Source organism: Melospiza georgiana, chromosome 5 (assembly GCF_028018845.1).
Source record: "Melospiza georgiana isolate bMelGeo1 chromosome 5, bMelGeo1.pri, whole genome shotgun sequence".
Taxonomy (NCBI): Eukaryota; Metazoa; Chordata; class Aves; order Passeriformes; family Passerellidae; genus Melospiza; species Melospiza georgiana.
Genome location: NC_080434.1, coordinates 42,463,935 through 42,483,594, shown reverse-complemented (window position 1 = coordinate 42,483,594; position 19,660 = coordinate 42,463,935). Strand labels below are relative to the sequence as shown.

The 19,660-nt window shown below is 41.7% G+C and overlaps 1 protein-coding gene across 17 annotated transcripts in view; it reads left to right on the top strand.

The window, feature by feature from the left end:
* The window catches only part of CAMK2D (calcium/calmodulin dependent protein kinase II delta), a 120,062-nt gene extending 106,081 nt beyond the window's left edge, over window positions 1–13,981 (top strand). For 15 of the 17 annotated variants that reach the window (XM_058024633.1, XM_058024646.1, XM_058024642.1 and 12 more), the window contains 5 exons: window positions 5,888–5,963; window positions 6,559–6,653; window positions 7,641–7,869; window positions 11,360–11,408; window positions 11,945–13,981. In XM_058024633.1, coding sequence (XP_057880616.1) covers window positions 5,888–5,963; window positions 6,559–6,653; window positions 7,641–7,869; window positions 11,360–11,366 — 407 coding nt within the window. In that variant the 3' untranslated portion in view covers window positions 11,367–11,408; window positions 11,945–13,981. Of the gene's footprint in view, window positions 1–5,887; window positions 5,964–6,558; window positions 6,654–7,640; window positions 7,874–11,359; window positions 11,409–11,944 lie in introns of those variants that run through there. The other 2 variants (XM_058024634.1, XM_058024638.1) reach the window with 2 other exon arrangements.
* Window positions 13,982–19,660: the final 5,679 nt, after the last annotated feature.

Sequence of the window (19,660 nt, the reverse complement as noted above, 5' to 3'; positions counted from 1 at the left end):
AGAGAGGAATTAATAGGAGAGATCTGGGCTGTGTAACACAGAGGGTTGGCACGTCAGTAACACGTGCCATAAGGCTTCGTTCCATCCATGGTGCATACCCACACAATGCCCTTTATGTGCCCAGCATTTCCAGATCTGAGTGCTGGCAGCCTCACATGTCCAGTTCCTCTGAACTAGTTGAGTGATTAGGCAGGAACACAGTTTAAATGAAAACAAACAGAGCAGCAAAGCTTGTTAATGTCTCATTCATCAAGACTTGAGACACCATTTCTGGAGACAGCAGGCAGATTCCATGAAATTGTTGGGAAGTCACAGTTGCCGTGTCTTGTAAGTGCAGTGACCATGATGCAGCTTTGATCTGAGACTGCAGGTGATTTATCATTAAAAAATAATCATTTGCCAACATTTGCTATGCTGTATCAATATAAGTGTAATATTTTTAGTGCAATGACATAAAGAGAGAGCATCTTTAGACGTAATTGATTCCATACAAATAAAAATATACTATGAATGGCATGTGATAAATTTCTTAATTTGAATTGAAATAGACACATGAATTTTATTGGATCTGTTTTGTCAGTACAGTGTGGAAAAGCTCCGGGAAAATTTTTTCAGATATTTGCCTACATAGCTAAAGAATTGAAAATTTTTTAGGGCAGTTGCAGGCTTACCAGTTTTCAGATAAGTGGGAGATACCAAATAACCCTGATAAAATTCTGCAGATCATCCATCCATTTCATAATTGGATGAATCAGCGCTATTCTTTGGAATTGGCATGCTCTAGGAAAAAGATGCACATGTGAGATGACAGCTCAGATGTTTTAGTCCCTATCAAACTTTAAGGTTCAGTGTGGGCTAAGAGATAAATGCTGGCGTTCTGTATGCTGAATCTTGATAAACTTCTTAAATGAGAAGTTCCCTGGAGCACGTCTTGTCATCTGATGGTCTAGGTGGTTTTATGTCGATCTGAGACCCAGTCAGTCGTTTATTTTCTTTTCAGAAATTATTTAGTTGGAATATTTGTGGCAGAAATTGCAAGAAGAGTTATCAGCAGAGAATTTTCAAATATTGGTGTCATGAGAATCATTTGTAGGAACATTGTGTGATATTCAGCAGTCCATGCTGTAAAGCTGAATGAAATCTGGTACATCCACACAGCCAGAACTTGTTATACAACACAGGGTAAAATTTCTAGTATCTTCCTCTTTCTTTTCAGACTTTGGTTGTTTCCAGAGCATAGAAATAATTTGACTGGCTGTGTGCTTTCCATCTAACTGGTGTTTGTTGGGACAATGTTCAGATGGGAAGTGAGGCCAGGTTCCCCCTGCTGTGCTATTCCATTTTAGCAGACCGCTGTCATCTCAATATCAACTGTCCTGTTTTAAAACAACAGCACAGCGGGAGGATTTGTCCCCCTGGATTTAACTCTCCTCCACAGTGTAGATATCTGTGTTTGAGATGGTTGTCTAGACTGCCTTTAGCCAATGCAAATAGGTCAGATGAGTCACACTTGTCTTAAAAATCTATTTTAGGATATGATGAATTCTGCCCTGAAAGTGCTGATTTCTCTCCCTTGACTTTTCGGGAGGGGAGTTGAGAGAACAAACTCACTTGTCTGTACTTATATGTGTCCAAAATGCTGTGAGATTAATCCAATCTGAGGTGTACAGAGATCCATAGAGTTAAGAGTACCCAGTTGAAAAGTTTTAAGGGTTTTTGCCTTGAGAAACAACATGTGAGCAAGTCAGAAGCAAAATCATTTTAATCATCTCCAAGTGCATGTGCAAATATGGAACAAGGTTACCTTGTTCTTCTGGAGAGGTGCTTCTCTGCTTAGGCATTGCAGTGCAGTGGAGACACAGGCAGGCATCTGAAGGGTTGATGGCAGGAGAAAGGTGTTTCAATATCTGCCTGCAGCATAAAGTGGTTTAAGTTACTGTTTTCACTGGGATCACTTTTGAAAAAAATGATGGGTAATATGGTGGCCAGTGAGTTACAAGGGCTCTTCTCTTGTGTGTCAAAAACCATGAAGTTTTAGCTACAGATATTTCTGTAGGCTTCATTTTCACTTATCTACAGCTCATTTTTATACTGCACATTCTCTCTGCAATCAAAATACCAAAATATCTGTCATTTCTGTGTGATTCTTGTAGGTTGAGTTTATAAATATTTCTTGGGGCTACAGGACGGGAAGAAAAGCCAGAGTTCCCTGCTGGAAAATGGCAGGTTTTGCTGCTATTTTATCCTTTTTTTTCCTATGATATTTGATTTCACTGCCTGGGGAACTGCTCCTTGTAGGTTGAAAGTATTGATAGTGTTAGATGTTTTTTGCTTAAATGGTGTTTCTCCTCATTTTATGTTGTTTAAATCTTAATGTTAATGGTGGTCTTTAATTTAGAAAGATTATCCCTCACCCTGTAGCTGAGCAAGGAAAAAAGGTAGTGCAATAAAGCTAAAGATTAATGACTCATTTAAAGTTAACATATGTGCTGCAGCAATGCTGAAGAAAACATTTTAGCCAGTGATTGGAAATGTTCTTGTTTGTTCTTTTTCTTATTATTTGGTCTTTTTATAGCTCTTCTTCATAATATTTTTGTTTCAACTGCCTTTGTCTTAGTCATATGCCTACTCACTTGCCAAAGCAGGGGGTTTATTTTTTTAGCTGCTAAACCCCTATTAATTACCTTAACTCCTTCAGCCAGTGGGGGAAAAGGTGTTGTAAGGAATAGGTCCATGGTCTTTTCTGCAGTGTATTTACTTGACCCATATTCTGAGCAAAGAATGTCAAAGCCACCATCTTCTCCACACAAGCTTGCTAGATCTGCAGTCTGTTTCCTTCTGGTTTTCAGGAAAATGGCTCAGCACCTTTGACTTGTCAACAGTGTTCTTCCCTCACACCTCAGTTGTTTGAAAGACACCAGGTGTATTTTTGTTCAATTATCCTTTGTGTACAGAGTACATATTTTATGCTGTGGAAAGCCATTGTCATATTCTAAAAATCTATAGATGGGTCAGTCTTTCTTTACTTTTTGAACTGACTTTGACCACACTCTGTGGAAAAAGTAGCTGAACCAGTTTTACCAGAATCTCATTACAGTTGTCAGTTTTGTTTAGGAAGTTCAGTTGCTGTAGTTTTATTTAGGGAGTCCTGACTGCACATCAAATGAAAAGTATAATAGCATGAAATTGCCACTGTGCATCAAACAGCATAATTGTCCTAGAATTCAATACAAGCCAAGTTTACTATTGGATAAAAAAATAAATAATGAAACAGTCAAATGCAAATGGTGATTGTAAGTGACAGTTATCTGGCAGATGGGAACTGGCCAAATGCCTCTTCCCTAATGCCTTGTGTTGTCCTTGTATAGTTTGGAGTGTGTGTTTGGATGGAAAAAAAACCTGGAGTGATCGAAGAGCACATGTTATGTGGAGTCCATCAAACTCAGAATGAAAATTGGATAATTTTCTTACCACTCTAAGAACTGCCAATTATTTGTGTCAGATGCTGTCTGCAGTAGCAGGACACTGTTCCTACCAATACCATTTCACCTTAGTTTATGTCCAGTGCCCTCCCTATTTCGTCATCTGCACTAAGGGAAGGTGCAGGGATTTGACTGGATGCACATGGCCACCAAGTCACAGCTGTATTTTCCTTTTGCTGCTTTCCAGTCTCCTTCCAGTTCTCTTCTTGTTATATTTCAATTTTCCCATCTTTTTTCTTTTCCTTACTCCTTCCAGGTTAAAATTCTGTTTCAATGACAACGAAGCAGTAACACTTTTGCTCTCTGTTTGTAGTCTGGCTCCCTGCATCCCCACAAATACCCACATGAGAAGGCATAAAAGCTAAAAACAATGAGGAGGAGGTTTGTGCAAAATCACAGTGGCTCCTGAGTATTTGAATTAGTCTTTGATGTCTGCTGTTATTTCACACTGCCTTGTTCTTGTACTGAGTAAGGGCTAGGAAGGAGGCAGAGAATTTTGCACTATAGGATAAATCAGTTCTGGAGCTCCTCTCTCTGAATTGTGCTTCACCTCTCCCTTTGGCTCACTGCCAGTGAAACTGCATAGCAGATCACTAAATAGGAAGAAATGTAATTTTCTAGTATATGTGTAATTGTGTGTCACTGAAAGGTGAGAGTAACATAGTGGTTTTCATAGTTTCATGTAATGCTTGTAATTTTGTAGAAAAATTGAGGACTGAGTTGAAAGGCAGATGATTGGGCAACATCTTCCTGTTCCTGACAAGTCTGCACTGGGAGCTGTGAAGCCTTTCCACAAATGCTGACACCAGTGCTGGAGTTGGATGGTGATTGATTGGAGGCAGTGATAAGTGCTGTAATCTCCTTTGCTGGCTTTGCTGCCTCTGGAGCTTCCTGATGGATGTGTTTGACATCCCATGGATACATCTGCAGACACAGCTCTCCTCAGTGTGGCTACAGGCAAACTTTGCTGGAACCCCATTAGGTACTATAAGGTGGCTTCTGTCAGAAAGCTTCATGAAAACATAGATTCCACTGCAATTTCATTTTGGAGCTAAAACCAGGAAAACCAGCAATTTGGCAGCACAATTAAATTTCTTCCTTCTGGGATTGATGTGGAATTACATCTTGTGTATCTCAACATCAAAGGGACTGTGGTGAAACTCAGCAAAGGCATGACTGATACTAGTGAAAAGGGGAATATTGCCAACTGTCTTGAGCCCAGTGATGACAAATTATGTGTCTGTGTGGTTTTATGCCTCTTGTATGTGGGAACTACAGTACCATTGCAGGCATATTAATTGCTTATATCGTTATCCACTAACATGAGCTCATGATTATGTAGCAACTGATCAGAGATTTTTACCTCATTTCCCACTGTCTGATTTAATGGTCTGTAATTTCCTTGTCTCTGATTGAGATGTGTTACTGGGTTATTTAATCAAATCCTTTAGCTCAGTTATATGTATGTGAGATGCTGTGTGCAGAACTGGTAATTTCCTCACTGCACGAGGTCTGCTTGTTCTGGATCTCTTTTTGACAGCCTTCTGTAGGACTGCACCATTATTTGTGACTCAGCCATCCCACCACTTGGCTGGTGCTGGCAATGCCTTGCAGTGTCCACACAGTCTGCCCCATGATGATGGAGGCGTTGCTGCTCTCTTCGTTAAAAGTCTTTGTTCTTTCCACAATCCTTGTGAAAAATAAGGCAGTTCATATTTGAAATGCTCTTAGCCACAGTGCTAACAGTCAAGAGCTGCTCATAAAAAGCCTTGGTAGACCTTTACATCCACTTTTTTCACCATCACATTTTTCTTTGCTGGTTTCTTTTTGGTCCTTTTCATCAGAATGCTTTAGCTGTGCACTAAGGAGAAGGTTAACACCACAGTGTCAGTTTTGAGCACAGCATTGGAAAGGTAATTTCTCTGTGTGCTCCCCAGCATTTTATTTTCAAGAAGAATGTGATCGCACTCTGCACTTTCAGTTTTAACTTTCCAGGCATGTTTTTGTTAATGGTCAAATTCATGTGTGGGAGTTGCTGTTGTACAACTGTTGGTTGCCAACAGAGCTACTACAGCCAGACTGGCTGTAAAACAGTAATCAGCTTCCTGGAGTTTGAAGTCTAGAGTTGAGCTTGGTTTGTTTTGCTTTTTAAACAGCAGATCCTCCAGTGAAGGAAAGATAATTAGAAGTGTGATAGGGAAGTGGATTGATCTTGACATATGTAATTTCCTTGTGGATACAGAAGTGCACTGAAGGCAAATCAGTGTAAAGCAACAAGGTAACATCATGTCCTTTGGTCGTAGAAAGGAGCAGAGATGGCTGTTGTGGCAGCTGCGGGGTGACAGAATCCCTGTCGCCTTCCACTTTGCCTTCCCCTGTAAAATTGGGTTTGTGTCTCTCCCCAGCTCGTAAGCAGGAGATTATCAAGGTGACCGAGCAGTTGATTGAAGCCATCAACAACGGGGACTTCGAAGCTTACACGTAAGCTCCTCCTTTGGAAGGGGTGAGGACAGCTGGGGTATTTGACACTGTCTGTGTAAATATGCACATTTATGTGTGAGTGCCTGTGCTTGGAGTTAGGTACTGTTGAAATGTCTTCCTAGATGACCCCATGAAACACAAGATATGTGCATGGCTGCTTTTCCCTGGCTTCATACATCACCAGTTTCAGAAGAGCTGCTAGTATAACTCCAGTGTAGTTAGAAGAAAATATTTAAATCTGGCTTACATCATGATGTGAGGTGTAAAAAATATCCCTTACATTGCACAGCCACGGTTTTCATTGTCACAAGTAAAAATTCCTACTTGTAATAACATTGACTTGTGGGTCTTTTTTTCGGTCAAAACATGATTTATGTGAAATGTGGTCCACTCCAAGTAAGCTGCCGAATTTACTAATTGAGCTGAAACCAGAACTCCATGCTTGCTCCTGATGTTAAGTTCTGTTCTTTTCCAATGTGATGGCATGAGTAGGTGAAATGTTTGATAGGCATGAAAGAAACAGTTTAAAATTATCTCTCCAAAGCAGTGATCCCTAACCACGTGTGCTCATTGCAGAATTTCCTCTTTTCCATAGAAAAATCTGTGATCCTGGCCTTACATCTTTTGAACCTGAAGCTTTGGGTAATCTGGTAGAAGGGATGGACTTCCACCGGTTTTACTTCGAAAATGGTAAATATTCCATTTTCATCTCCGAATCTTCATCTGTTCCTTGTGACTGTGTGTCTCTCATCTAATGAGCTTTTTGGTCTGGGAGTTAGTTAATTGGCTTGGGCAGGGGAAGGGAGTATTATTTTTTTTCAGAGTTCTGCTACAGGTGTTTTTCAGTCTGCTGCTGCTGTGCTCATTCACACATCACAGGGCACCTCAGAGGGCAGAGGAGAATTTCAGGTATTTGGAACTAAAAAGTCAAAATTAAGAATGAGTTAAGAGTTGAATTATTTTAACTGAAAATATTGGGTACAAATGTCATTAGACGCAATAGGGAAACTGAAACGTTGGGAAATGCCGGGTGGTGCCCTCCACTTTATATAATCCATATATGTGCATGTGTGACAGTGTTTGCAGGGGTCTTAGGATGAGGGAAGAGATGAGAATCTTGACTCCACGTTTCAGAAGGCTTGATTTATTATTTTATGATATATATTTTATTAAAACTATACTAAAGGAATAAAAGAAAGGATTTCATCAGAAGGCTAGCTAAGAATAGAAAAGGAATGATAACAAATGCTTGTGACTGACCAAGTCAGTCTGAACAGCTGGACTGTGATTGGCCATTAATGAGAAACAACCACATGAGATCAATCACAGATCCACCTGTTGCATTCCACAGCAGCAGATAATCAATGTTTACATTTTGTTCCTGAGGCCTCTCAGCTTCTCAGGAGAAAAAATCCTAAGGAAAGGATTTTTCATAAAATGTGTCTGTGACATGCATGGATTAAACATATTTGCTCATTAAGTAGTCTATAGTAAGTGACTGTGCTCATTCTACAAAATATTTTAGTTGTAGGCATGATTATCATAAAACCCTAGCTATGATTTTGTATCTGCTAAGCCTGAGATGTTTGCGTGTAAAACAGGTTGGCATGAGTTCTTTTGGCTTACCCAGAGCAAATGTGGTTTCTCCTGTGTGTATTACGTGTGTGTGTGTGGTAGCTCTGTCCAAAAGCAACAAGCCGATCCACACAATCATCCTGAACCCTCACGTGCACCTGGTGGGCGAGGACGCGGCGTGCATCGCCTACATCCGCCTGACGCAGTACATGGACGGCAGCGGCATGCCCAAGACCATGCAGTCCGAGGAGACGCGCGTCTGGCACCGGCGCGACGGCAAATGGCAGAACGTGCACTTCCACCGCTCGGGCTCGCCCACCGTGCCCATCAAGTAAGGAACTGCCCCAGCACCAGCTCACTCCTCCTAGGCACACCACGTAGTCCAATAGCTGCTTTGGGCCTTAAAAACCGCGAGCCGTCCTCTGGCAGTGTCATTTTTTGTGGTTGTTCGTTATGTGTTATACCCACTGCTGTGTGTAGTGTTGGTGACAAGATTTCTAAAATAATGCGCTTTTTTGGTTGTTGTTTTCTACTCTGATGCCCACCTATCCAACTCGGTCCCTGATCTGACAGCTTGAAGATCAGGAAAGTGTTTTAAGCTAGAGAAAGCTTGATAGAAGTCACACAAAACAGGATTAGAAAACCTAGAATGCAATTGCTGGAAAACCTGGGAAAACAAAAAGCAGTAGGATATATGGAGCTGTCAGAACCAGAAAGTTTCAAGTAAAATGCATCACTATTAGGAAAAACTGAAGTTTGACTAATATTTAGAGTGATTTCCAGCCACCTCTACTTTCCCAGGCCTAGGTATGTTCACTGCAAGTTGGGTTTTAGCCAGTTTACACATTTACCTTGTAAATTGAGCCAACTCAGTCCCTCTCACGTTCTTATCTCTTTCCCCACACTCTCTCTGCCTAACTGCTGAGTATTCCTTGTTGGGCAGTTCTGACATCCCCATGGGACAGTCTCTCATCTCTCCCATCAGCATTTCTCTCTGCTGTTCATCCAGGCCCTGCCACACCCTGAGAGTCAGGCAGTGACCAAGTTCTTTGAACCACATTGTCACCAGGGTTAATGACAGCACACTCAGGGCTGCAATAACAAAATAAAGAGTCACAGCTTGCTCAGGAGGTTCTGCTTAGGCCATTGGCTTCTCTGCTTCTTCAGCAGCCTCTGCAAATGAGCTCAAACCTCAATGACTGGAGGTTTCCCAAATAGGCAGCCTGATCCAGGCCTGGCTTTGCTCAGTTGTGAGTCCTCTGTGTAGAATACAATTCCATTTGCGTCAGGTGTCTTAATGTGAAGAGTGGCTGAATTTCCTGGCATGGATGGTAAGGGCTTAGATTTCATCTTTTGAACCATCATGTCTCATATTTTACTCCTTGCAACACTGTTCTCCTATATAAAATAATACTTGATGAAGTAAGAAATAAGGTAGAATGAAGTGTTAAACTTCCATGGTGATGATTTTGTATTATTTTCTTATTTAGGAAAAAAGAAATTTTATTACTTAGTGATAACTTTTTATTTCAAAATATGAAGCCAATGGGAACAGGAGCCAAATGTTTGTATCTGTATTCCAGCTGCACTGCCAGTGTTTCAACAGATAGTATTCAAAGTGCAGTTACTCTTCCTTGAAATGCAGTTTTAGGTAAATCTTTGAGGTCTTCAAAAGGAGTTTGTCAAGGGATCTGAGCTGGGTGTGTGTAGAACCAGAAAGCCCAAGTGAAGCAGGTTCACCTGGCACACTGCACCCTTGAACAGTCAGTTTTTACAGGACAGTGACATGAAATGGACTAGCGAATCATTTAATCTTTTCCTCTGACTTTTTTTCCCACCTTTGTCTTTTTTGGGAGGTACTATAGGATGTCCTTTGCATCTGCTTGTGCTCCCTAATAAAAATCTGGATTTCTGTGACTGCCAAGGGTGGAAAGAGAAGAAAAATCACCACGGAGTAATTTTTTTGCAGTTGCAGAGTGGTTTCTGTATCAGTGAATCTTTTGAGCCAATGGGGTCAGACAGATGAGATTGCAGGATTGCAAGGGGTGTCCAAGCTTAAGGGGTCACAGAGGAGTCTTAGAGCCAGACTGAGGCTTAAGGAGAGATTCCCTGAGTTAGCAGCATAGCCCTACGTATGTAGCATTGGCAACAATATCACATAAATCCCATAACCAGCTCTCATCTTGAATTCAGGGGAGGCTTTTGGACTTGCTCCTACCACTGTTCCAAAATAGCGTTGGTCTGATGGTTCCAAGCCTTGCTTTCCAGTGTAAAATTCGGTCATCTTCAGGATATCCTTGGTTCTTCTATGCCATGGTTGTTCTCCTGCGCTAGTTAGGTGTGCAGACATGAGCTGGTTTGTAGGAATGCTGATCAGATCATTGCCACCTTCTACTTCTGTAGGGTAAACAGCTAGCCCTACCTCAGATGGCTTTGTCTGATAGGATCTCCATTTTCCTATTACTTTATCTCCTTACTTTTTTTGTTGGAGGTTTGCCTTTCCATTAGCTTGGTTTCTTCTGAAATGCTCTGTCCAGTTGTAGTCAGGGCTTTATTTAATTCCCCAATATCTTCTCCTTGCTCTGTTCTTGCATGATTTTTGGACTTTTGTCATCTGCAACGTATCTCAGACAGCCACCTATTTACCCTCAACTCTCATTTCCAGCCAGTGAGTACACAGAAATTTCTACAGAGCTTTGCGCTTCCTATTGTTCCATGTAATATTTTTGGATTACCCAGCCCTCAAGGTTATTTGGTCCTCCTTGCACAATGCTCCTGTTTTCTTTTCTTTTTATAGTGCTTTCCACCTAAGTGTCAGTATGCTATATGAGATCAGTCCTACTGCTTGTGCTCAGCACTAGGGAGTCTGCTCTAGGCTGATTACTCCCCTTTCAGCACAAACATTGCCATTCTTTCTTTATTCCCCATCTTCTAAGTCTGACTGGGAGATTCCCATGTAGCACCTAGCTAGACCCATCTTCTTCTATAACTCATCCTGAACATTTTTACACTGTCTCATATTTCACCTTTGCTTTTCCCAGTCAGAGCAGCAATAACTCCATTCTGGAAAACTAAAGGAACTTAATTAACTTACTGTTCTAGTTCCTTTATTTGAAATTTATACAGTCTACAGCTACTTACTTAATTATTACCAACGCACAGTAGTTCATAATGGCAGTTCCATAATAAAAAAGTATTTTACACATCATGTCTGAAGATGAATTTCAAATCTAATAAAGTTGCAAAAACAGTTATAGCTGTGATCTGCTAGACACAGTATCCCAGATGGTGTTAAACCAGTTGCTGCAAGCACAGAAGCTTTCTTGTTTTCAGGAAGGAGTGTGCATAAGTCTAAGGATAGAACTGAGCTCTTTGGTAGCTATAGGTACAGGGAAAGGTTACCTTGTGGCAGAGAACTTACTTGAAAAAGGATATGAGCACAAGTATGTGTTTAGTTTATAAACAAATTTTATTCATGGTTTTGCTGTGAGTGAGATGGGGCAAACTTGGGTTTCTGTCTGGTCCATGGTTTCTCTGTGAGTGATAGGAGTGACGGTAGGAAATTGTTCTCTGTATCCATGTTCTTAGGGACCTGTGCTAATGTGTTTCTGCAGAGCTGTCTGCTTGTCCTTGGAGACTGCACCTGCCCAATATGGGCGGTCAAAGGGCTGCTGGGCTAAAAGTGACTCCCTAACCTAACTTCAGCCTCAGTGAGGCTTATGTTCCCTCCCTGATCACTGCTCACACCTTCTTAAACTTTGATAAGCGCAGTGCCAGAGAGCAGGAATGCAGAGTAAAGAGTTTGTTCTGTGTTTGTGCAGTGCCTAGCGCAGAGGGATCCCAGCACGGCTCCAGCCCCTAGATGCTACGGTAATACAAATTATGCTACAACCTCAGTTAGCTCCATACTTGCTTCCAGCTCCTTTCCCTTCCTTCTCTCTCTGCATTTGGCCCTGGCATATCTTGCATGTGAATGACACCTGATTCTTCCTTGGCACTTGGTCCAATCTTTGTACAAGAGCCTCAGTCCATGGCAGTGCCTGCGATGTCCATGCTGAGGAAGTGAAGTTACAGCCAGAGATTCACGGCTGAATTCTACCCTTCCTTCCTTAAGGAATCCCTTAAGACACTTTGGCTTCCTGCCTCAGCTTTCTTTTTTATTTTCACAGCCTCTCTGGCATCTTGTAAAGATGGAAAATGTCTGTTAAGTGGTTTGGTAAATAAAGGAATGCTTTGCCTGAGTGGAGGTTTTTTCCCTTGTTTTTCCCCCAGTATCATGTTTAGTGACCTCGACAGGATGGTTTTTTTTCAATAGCATTGGCTAACACTTGAGCATGTGTTGTTATCTGGTGGTGATGTTACCTCAGTAATGGAAATCTGTTTGTTTTTTTTCTCCTTCCTCCTAGCTAAAAATATCAGCGGTGCCGCTCTTGCATTTTCTGTACCCAACGCACCTGGTTGATTACCATCTTGGCCATCCCGTTCTCTTCATGCATGTTTCTGAGTGCATGAAGTTGTGAAGGTTCTTCATGTAACACATTTGTGATGCACCACGTTGCTGTATATTCCATCTGTACACTGTTAACATTTCAATGAAGGTGATGTTCCATGCAAATAGAGAATAACAAGGTGTAAAAGACAAAAAAGAGATATTGGATGGACAGCAGTAGACACACAATACATTTTGTCACTTGCTCCATTTATGCCAAGACATAAATTTTGACAGACAACTTTAAAATCTAACGTGTTTATTAAAAAAAAAAGGAAAAAAAAAAGAAAAAGTATATTTTACCGTCTTTTTTTAAGAACTGGTTTTTGACTCCTTCTTTTCTCCTGAGTCCCAGGATTTTGCTTTGGTTCTGGCAGGAATGGTTAGGATTTCCGCTGGCAGCTCCATTACTGTAAAACAGATTTTTATCCTAGATGGACAAAATCACTGATAAATGGGAAAGTGTTAATATCTTGACTTTGGACCAGCTGCAGCCTTTTTAGTTTATTAGTCTTTGTAAACTGGAAAAATCTCTTCATTGCTGGCCTGGCCACTCCAGAATTAACTGTCAGTGTTCTGGTGAGTCAGCAACTTCCGTTTTTCTTTTGAGTCCTTTTCGCTTTCTTATTTTGCTTAACTGAATGGTTCCGTTGGATAATTAAGCAAAATTAAAAATTGTAAGGAACTAAGTGATAATTGAGAGACAGTTTTTGAGGATTAAAATGGAAGGAAAGAGAAAGATTTTTATCGCTTTTAGGATGTACTGTAAATTTTTTAAGGAGGCTTTAAAAAATATAATATGTGGGTTAATGTATAGACCAGTTGTGTGGATAATATACTCAAGAAATATTAGGCCTTAAAGCTAAGTATGAAGAGTTTACTTACATTACACTGCTGCTGTTGCTTCTCTGGAAATGAATTACGGAGACATCGGTTTTCCGTGGAACCCTCACACTTTACCACAGGTTTGTGTCCCCCCCCTCTTGCCCTCAGTCCACTCGTGGTTTCTCAAGCCCCCCTGGCAGCGCTCTGTGTCAAGGCCGGCGATCCCAACAGGCTTGTCCCGGCTCCAGGCCGAGGGTGGAACGCCGTGCTGGCAGCACAGAATGCAAACTTTGCAACAGGGACTGGTTCTCCTTCCCTCACGTTGCTGTAAAAACACACCCTGGCAAGAATTTCAGTTTCTTCCCTTCCACTGTTGCAAGAAAGGCCAGGCTGGGCTGCTCCTATTCTCCCCGTGGTTCTGTTGGCAGCAGACTCCTGCTCCCCGCAGCGCTGTACAGTGCATGGTGTCTGAGTCAGTGTCCTTTTTAGCCGTCCAAAATTTACAACTCGGCAGCCAGAACTTTTTAAAATGGGAAAGCTTCCTAATTTGTATCATTTCACCTTTCTGTGTTGATTACTAATCAGAAGCAGTTCTTAAACATGTTGATGTTGTTACTAGTGGATGTATGGTAGATGGACTTAAGCTTCTCTGATAATTACTACATGATTTTAAACAATATATATTTAAAGTAAGCATCTACAATAAATGTGTTGAGCCATATTAACCTGCCAATGGGATCTGTGAAAAAAGTAATGGCCTCATTTTTTTCTCATTAATTTCTTTTTCTTCTTTTTTTTTTTTTTTTTTTTTTTTTTTTTTTTTTTTTTTTTTTTTGGTGAAGCGGCTATAAGTGGCATAACTGTATTTAAAATTAACCAATTAGGTGTAGGGTGTTTTTTTTATACTTCTAACATAGCATGTGGTGTTGATGTATTACTGTAGACCAAGTTTGTCTTCCACACCAAGACGTGAGGAACTTGTGATTTGTTCTCTCCACCACAACTGAATTATACACTTCTGTCATTTTGGAACACTGCAGTTTACCATGGGACACAGTGTACATATTTCTTGCCATAATGGTAAATGATTGATATATTTAAGAATTAATAAATTTGTGATTTCTGCTGACATTGTGCTTGTCTTTTAATTTCCCAATTAATTGTGATCTTTGCAGTGGAAAATATGTAGTGTCTGTTTGAATTAAGACGCCAGAGGCACGGATGCATTTTCTTAGGAGATGAATTTTTGGTTTGAAAATACAAGCGTTTGCTGTTGTGGTTTTTCCTTTGGTTGGTTCCTAAGTGCCTTTCCTGGGGCTGATGGCACGCTGCTCATGCTCTGCTTTGTTGGTGGACTGTGCACATACCTTGTGCTCGTAGGGCCATATTTAGAAATGTTTTAGGTAGTTCCAACACTTCTATTGCTGCCTTGCTGTATTTCATATATATGCTCAGCCTGTAACACAAGACTTTATAAGATAAGTTATTGTATGCTATATAATGCCATAAATATATGTAGGAATATAAAAACATACATGTAGAAATATAAAATACACTTATGTCTATGAATAATTAGGATTTAAAATAACGCACCAGTTTAAAAACTTACATATATGTCTGTAGTGATTTCAGGCTGTCTTAAACCATGCTGAGCCACAACTGAGGACAGTCTTTTATACCAGCAGAAAAAAAGAAGGACGAAGGAGAGGAAACAACTTGCAGCTTTCCTGGGTCAGGGAGTGCAGAGCTGGACCGGGGCCAAGGCAGCATAGCTGGAGCAGCGGCATTGGCGTGGCAGGTAGCCAGAGCCTGTCCTGGGTTGGTCACAATTCCAGTGCTTCTTCTTCTTGGGTGGCATTTTGTAAACAAAAAAGGTAGTCAGGAGAGTGCTCAGGGGATTGGAATTTTTCGCTAAACCCCAGAAGGAGCAAAAGCAGTTTAGTCTAATGGGAGGTCTCATATTTTGTCATATCACTTTTACTTACTTTTTTTGCTCATTTTTTTCCAGTGAATGCTATTGCAGAAATCAGTTTGATTTCCATTTTAACCATGCTCCTGTATAAAGCTGTTTGACAGCAGTGGAATTGCTACTGATTTCAGGTATGCAGAGAAGAGAGATCAGTGGATAAAACCAAATGTTCAGCAAGGGGCTGGAAGAACACATTTCTTCCATATCAGGTTGAACATTTGGGAGAGCACCAGGGTTTGGGGGCTGGTTGGGGGTTTTTTAATGGTTGTTCTTTTACAGCACAAATATTTTAATCTGCTGCCTCCTGGTGGGCTTTGTAATACTGTTTTCTGTTTAGGAGTGTTCGAGAAGAGGCTGTTTGTTCTGAGCAAAAGGGAGCCCAGTGCTTTCATTTATTCAATTTTTAATATAAGTAAGGAACACAATATTTCAGGGCCTGAAAATTACCATTTCCTGGGTCTTGAAAATACCCTGTACATACACTTCAGGTAATTGGATTGATTCTGTTTTCCAAAAATGGCCTCCCAGGACACATTGAAGAAAAGTACCATCTCTTAGGGCTGTATATTAAATCCAGAGTTCATTGTGTCTAGATTAACTTCACTGTTTCTTCAGTGAGTTATTAATCCATAGTAATTTATCATCTCCTTGGGCTATTCTCTCAGAAAACAGAATTGCTTCATGCTTCTCAAGGCTTTCCTTTCTTCTTAAATTTGTGCAGTCATACTTTATACATAACCCATCATAAAAAAACACCATTAGTCAAAAAATTAACTGTAGTAATTGAGGAATTGATTTAAATTGCTTCAGGAGTTTCAACTTCTTCGTTCCTTACAGATTATTGGTAAAAGAGAGGAGTGGGTGGACTGGAGTTCAGTGCTGCGAGGTGCAGCTGCTAAAGCTGGTGTTCTTGCAGGGAGAGCCCTGGGCTGACACCCCTGTACAGAGTACAGGGAGGTTGACTCCTCACAAAAGGGGACACTTAGTAGTTCTGCAGCCCATCCAGGCCTCACAGGAAGGGAAGGCTTCTCTCTCTTCCCCTCCCTCTCTAGCAGAGATGCCTGTGGCTGAGCAGGACAGGTTGTAGGATCTGCTTCCAAGGCAGCGTGCACATGGAAGGAGGCAGGAATTCTGTGTGCTCACATGCTGCAGAGCAGCAGTGCCAGGGCTGCCTGTTCTAACATATGCTTGTCCAGACCCAGCCCAGGCCAAAGGCACTGCAAACAGTAAGTTTGGAGAAGAGGAGAACATTTAATCAGAGGGTGGGGCAAGAAAATCAGTGCAAAAAAAAGACAAGCTAATAGAAAACAGGATTTCCAAGGCAAAGAGATAGAAGAGCGCTATTTCTGTGTTACAGAAATGTCACATTCTTTCTTCAAAGTGGTTTCCAGAACCCAACTGTTGGGCTGGACCATCTTAGGAACTAATTGGAAATTAGGCCCATATAACCTTTTTCATCACAGTGACCTCTGAGTAGTTAACAAAGTTAAATGGCTAAATGTGGCAGGTAGTTGAGACAGGGCTGCTTCCTTAAAATAGCAAGGGCTGAGTGTACGTAGCCACCCTCTGAGAAGTTGTGTTAAATTGCAGCACAGCATTTATCAGGAATCTGACACACCTTACTGCAGCCAAGGGCTTTGCTCTTACTTCTGCTATCCTCTGAAGTCAGCCTGTAATGGAAAGGTGATGTTTCATGTCAGGGCAGGACTGACAGCAGTGTCTGTCTGTCACCAAGTCCCCTGCTCACTGTCAGGTAATTCCCAGGAGCCAGCAAGCTGGTGCAGGGGAGAGAGCAGTATTAGTTCATTAATTCACAGCCACTGTGTTGGGAGAGAGCTCATGGCAAACAGAATGGCCCTGGGGAAGTAGAGACTGCTCAGCTCTCTTGCCACTCCTTTTCCCACCCTGCTGAGGCATCCAGGGCTGGCTCTCAGAGAGGGCAGCTGCCCAGGGTGGTGACACTCACAGGACCTTGAGTTACACCAAGGGACCCTGCTAGCAATAGCCAGCCTGAGAGCAGGGGTAAGAGTCTGCCTTGGGGAGCCTTACAGCTCATTAGATAAAGGAATTGCTGAACATTGGTACCTAAACACAAGTCAAACCCTTAGTGGAGATGTAGAAGAGAGTGCTTCCAAGCACCCACCTCTGTCATGTTAGAGCAAGACGTGAACTGAACTAAACATCATTCAGAGCTGTCATTGTGTCCTGCACACCAAGGAGAGGTAAGTACTGAGTCAGAAGCAAGAGTTCAGTTTAAGGTACCTGGGTAGGTTCCTCCAACAAAACGGACACCTAAACATCTACTCCCTAAATAACAGTGGTGATTTCTGGGGCTTTTTTCTGAACAAAACTTTTTAGAAAGTAAAGCACAAAAGTGGGGTCATGCCAAAATTTGCCTGCTTTGTTCATTGTAGCAAATAGAGTTATGGAAATCTTCATGGATGAATGAAGTTTCTCAAGTGGATACTTCAATTCCAAGCAAGTCTTTTTAAAGAAAAAATTACAAACACAATGAGTAAGTATGATTGAAAAGTCTTGTTCATATCCCACTATGTTATCAAAATTCTAAATCATCAAGCCACTGGATCGCCCAACCAAGACAGAAACAATCAGAAGTTGTAAAGGTGCACATTTCTTTTTCCAGTGGTTCAAATCAACCCTCCACCAACACAGGAAGACTTATGGAGTTTACCCTTATGGACGTTTGCGCTGTCATATGGGTATTTTTTGATTGAAAGTAGGTACTTTTAAGTAGTATAATTTAGTAAATGGGAAAGATGATTTAATAAAGTAATTTGGAAATTGGTTGTAAAGGAGATTAGTGACAGATAATATATGTTGTAGGTGAGTAATTGACAGCTTTGTGTTCTTCTCTTGTAGCAGACTCCATGTGAAACCCCCACAGTCCATAAATCACAAAGTAACAGAATGTTTGGGGTTGGAAGGGACTTCTGTGGATCCTGTAGTCCAGCCCCCTGTTAAGAACAGGTTCATCCTGAGCAGGTTTCACAGGGTGATGCCCAGGCATAGTTGAACATCTCCAAAGGAGACTCCACAGACTGTCTGGACAGCTCCTGCCAGTGCTCTTTCCTTCTCAGAGCCCCTTCCCAGCAGGTCGGGCCCTCACTTGCATGGGTGCATGGAGTTGTTCTTCCTGAGCTGTCAGACCCCACACTTGCTTTAGTTGGGCTTCTCTGAGTTCTTCTGCTGGCCTGTCCTGCCCTTTTGGAAGACTGGGATGACATTGGCTTTCCTCCATTCCTCCTCTTCTCCATGACCTTTCAAAGACACACCTAATCAAAGATAAATCTAATCATACTGAAAAGTTATTCTAAAAGGATTTTGGATACAGTAGGGCACCTTTACACACAGTAAGAGAGATTGGTAGCATGGCCAGCCTTTTGTTTGCAGACTTTGTTTCTGATCCTCTGGGTGGCCTTGGGCTGCCTGGAGGATATGGGGTAAATTTGTGCACTTGTGACTGATATGGCAATTCCCATTTCCAGCCTTTGTTGCTATTCTTTGTGCAGGTAATGTTCGCATCATCTCTCTAAACCCTGGAGAACCAGTGGTTTCCAGCGTTCTTTGACAATGAACAAAATTACCTTCTCTTAAAGATTTAAACACTTTCCATGTAAGTATTTTGAAGAACCTGGGAATATGAACTACTTGCCAGCGTCTGAGAGGGTGTTGGCACATCATTGTGGGGTCTGGTTTTGGAGGCACCGTTTCAGTCTCCTGTTGGGATCTAAGCACTGTAAATAATTACATTCTCTGTGATGGAGCCAGATAAGCACAGCAGCAGTAGGCTGATTTTAGGGCCTGGATTTAGATCCACTGACAGGGATCTGGGAGATGTGAGTAGGAGGTTTTGGTCTTTTGCATTCAGGCCAGGAATCTGAGCATGCGTTCCTTGTGCAAGGTCAGTGCCATAACTACTGAGTGAATACCTGAGACAGTTCTCGTCCATTTTTTCACTGAAAAATAAGTAGGGAAGGATCTATTTTTTGTTTGGATGCAGTTTTTAAGAAATGGTCAAAATCTGCCTGACAACAGCAGGAAGGATCCCTTTCCCTGTGCATACATCAAGCAAAGGTGCCCCAAAGGTTTAAAAATGTCAAGCACTAATTAACACAAAGCTGAGAGCAAAAAACACTCCAAGTCTCTTTTCTTAAACAAATGGATGTGTTTGAGGATTTCAATATGTGAACAGATAGAAAAACTGAGGCTTAAAAGGTCCTAGGGTTTTGCTGATCCCTGCTTCGCAGTGGGTTTCTAATGCTAGGACCCTGAATTGCACTGGGTGTTCATTCTCTGCTCTGTAGTTGAATGGGGATCTCAGTATTTGTGTCTCACCACGTTCACACCTTTCTATAAACAGCTTCCCAGTTAAGCCCAGCTTTTCACACATGACAAGGCAGAGCTACTTTGCATCCCACCAGTCTTACACTGCCTGCCAAGAGGATGTAAGGGGGATACTTGGGAGAGTGGAAGAGCCAGAGGATAAGGACTCCAGTTTTCATTAAGAGGTCTCAGCAGCTCACGCTACTCCTCTCTGAGGAGGAGTAGCTGGCACAAAGATCCAAACATTTTTATGGCAAGAGGAGACAGCAGGTGGAGGCTTCTCCTCTGTAAGATCCTTTCACTGCTCTGCCAAAACGCCCCTGTGCTGCTCCATGCCCCTCTGTCTGGATGTTTGCCTCTTGCCTTTCATGCTGCTCCTGCCCTGCCTTCCTTCTCTTTCCAACCTTCTCATCTTCCTACCACATGAAACCCCATTTATCTCATTGACAGCAACGTGTGCCACTCCTTGGAATGAATCATTTACTTGTAGATCTG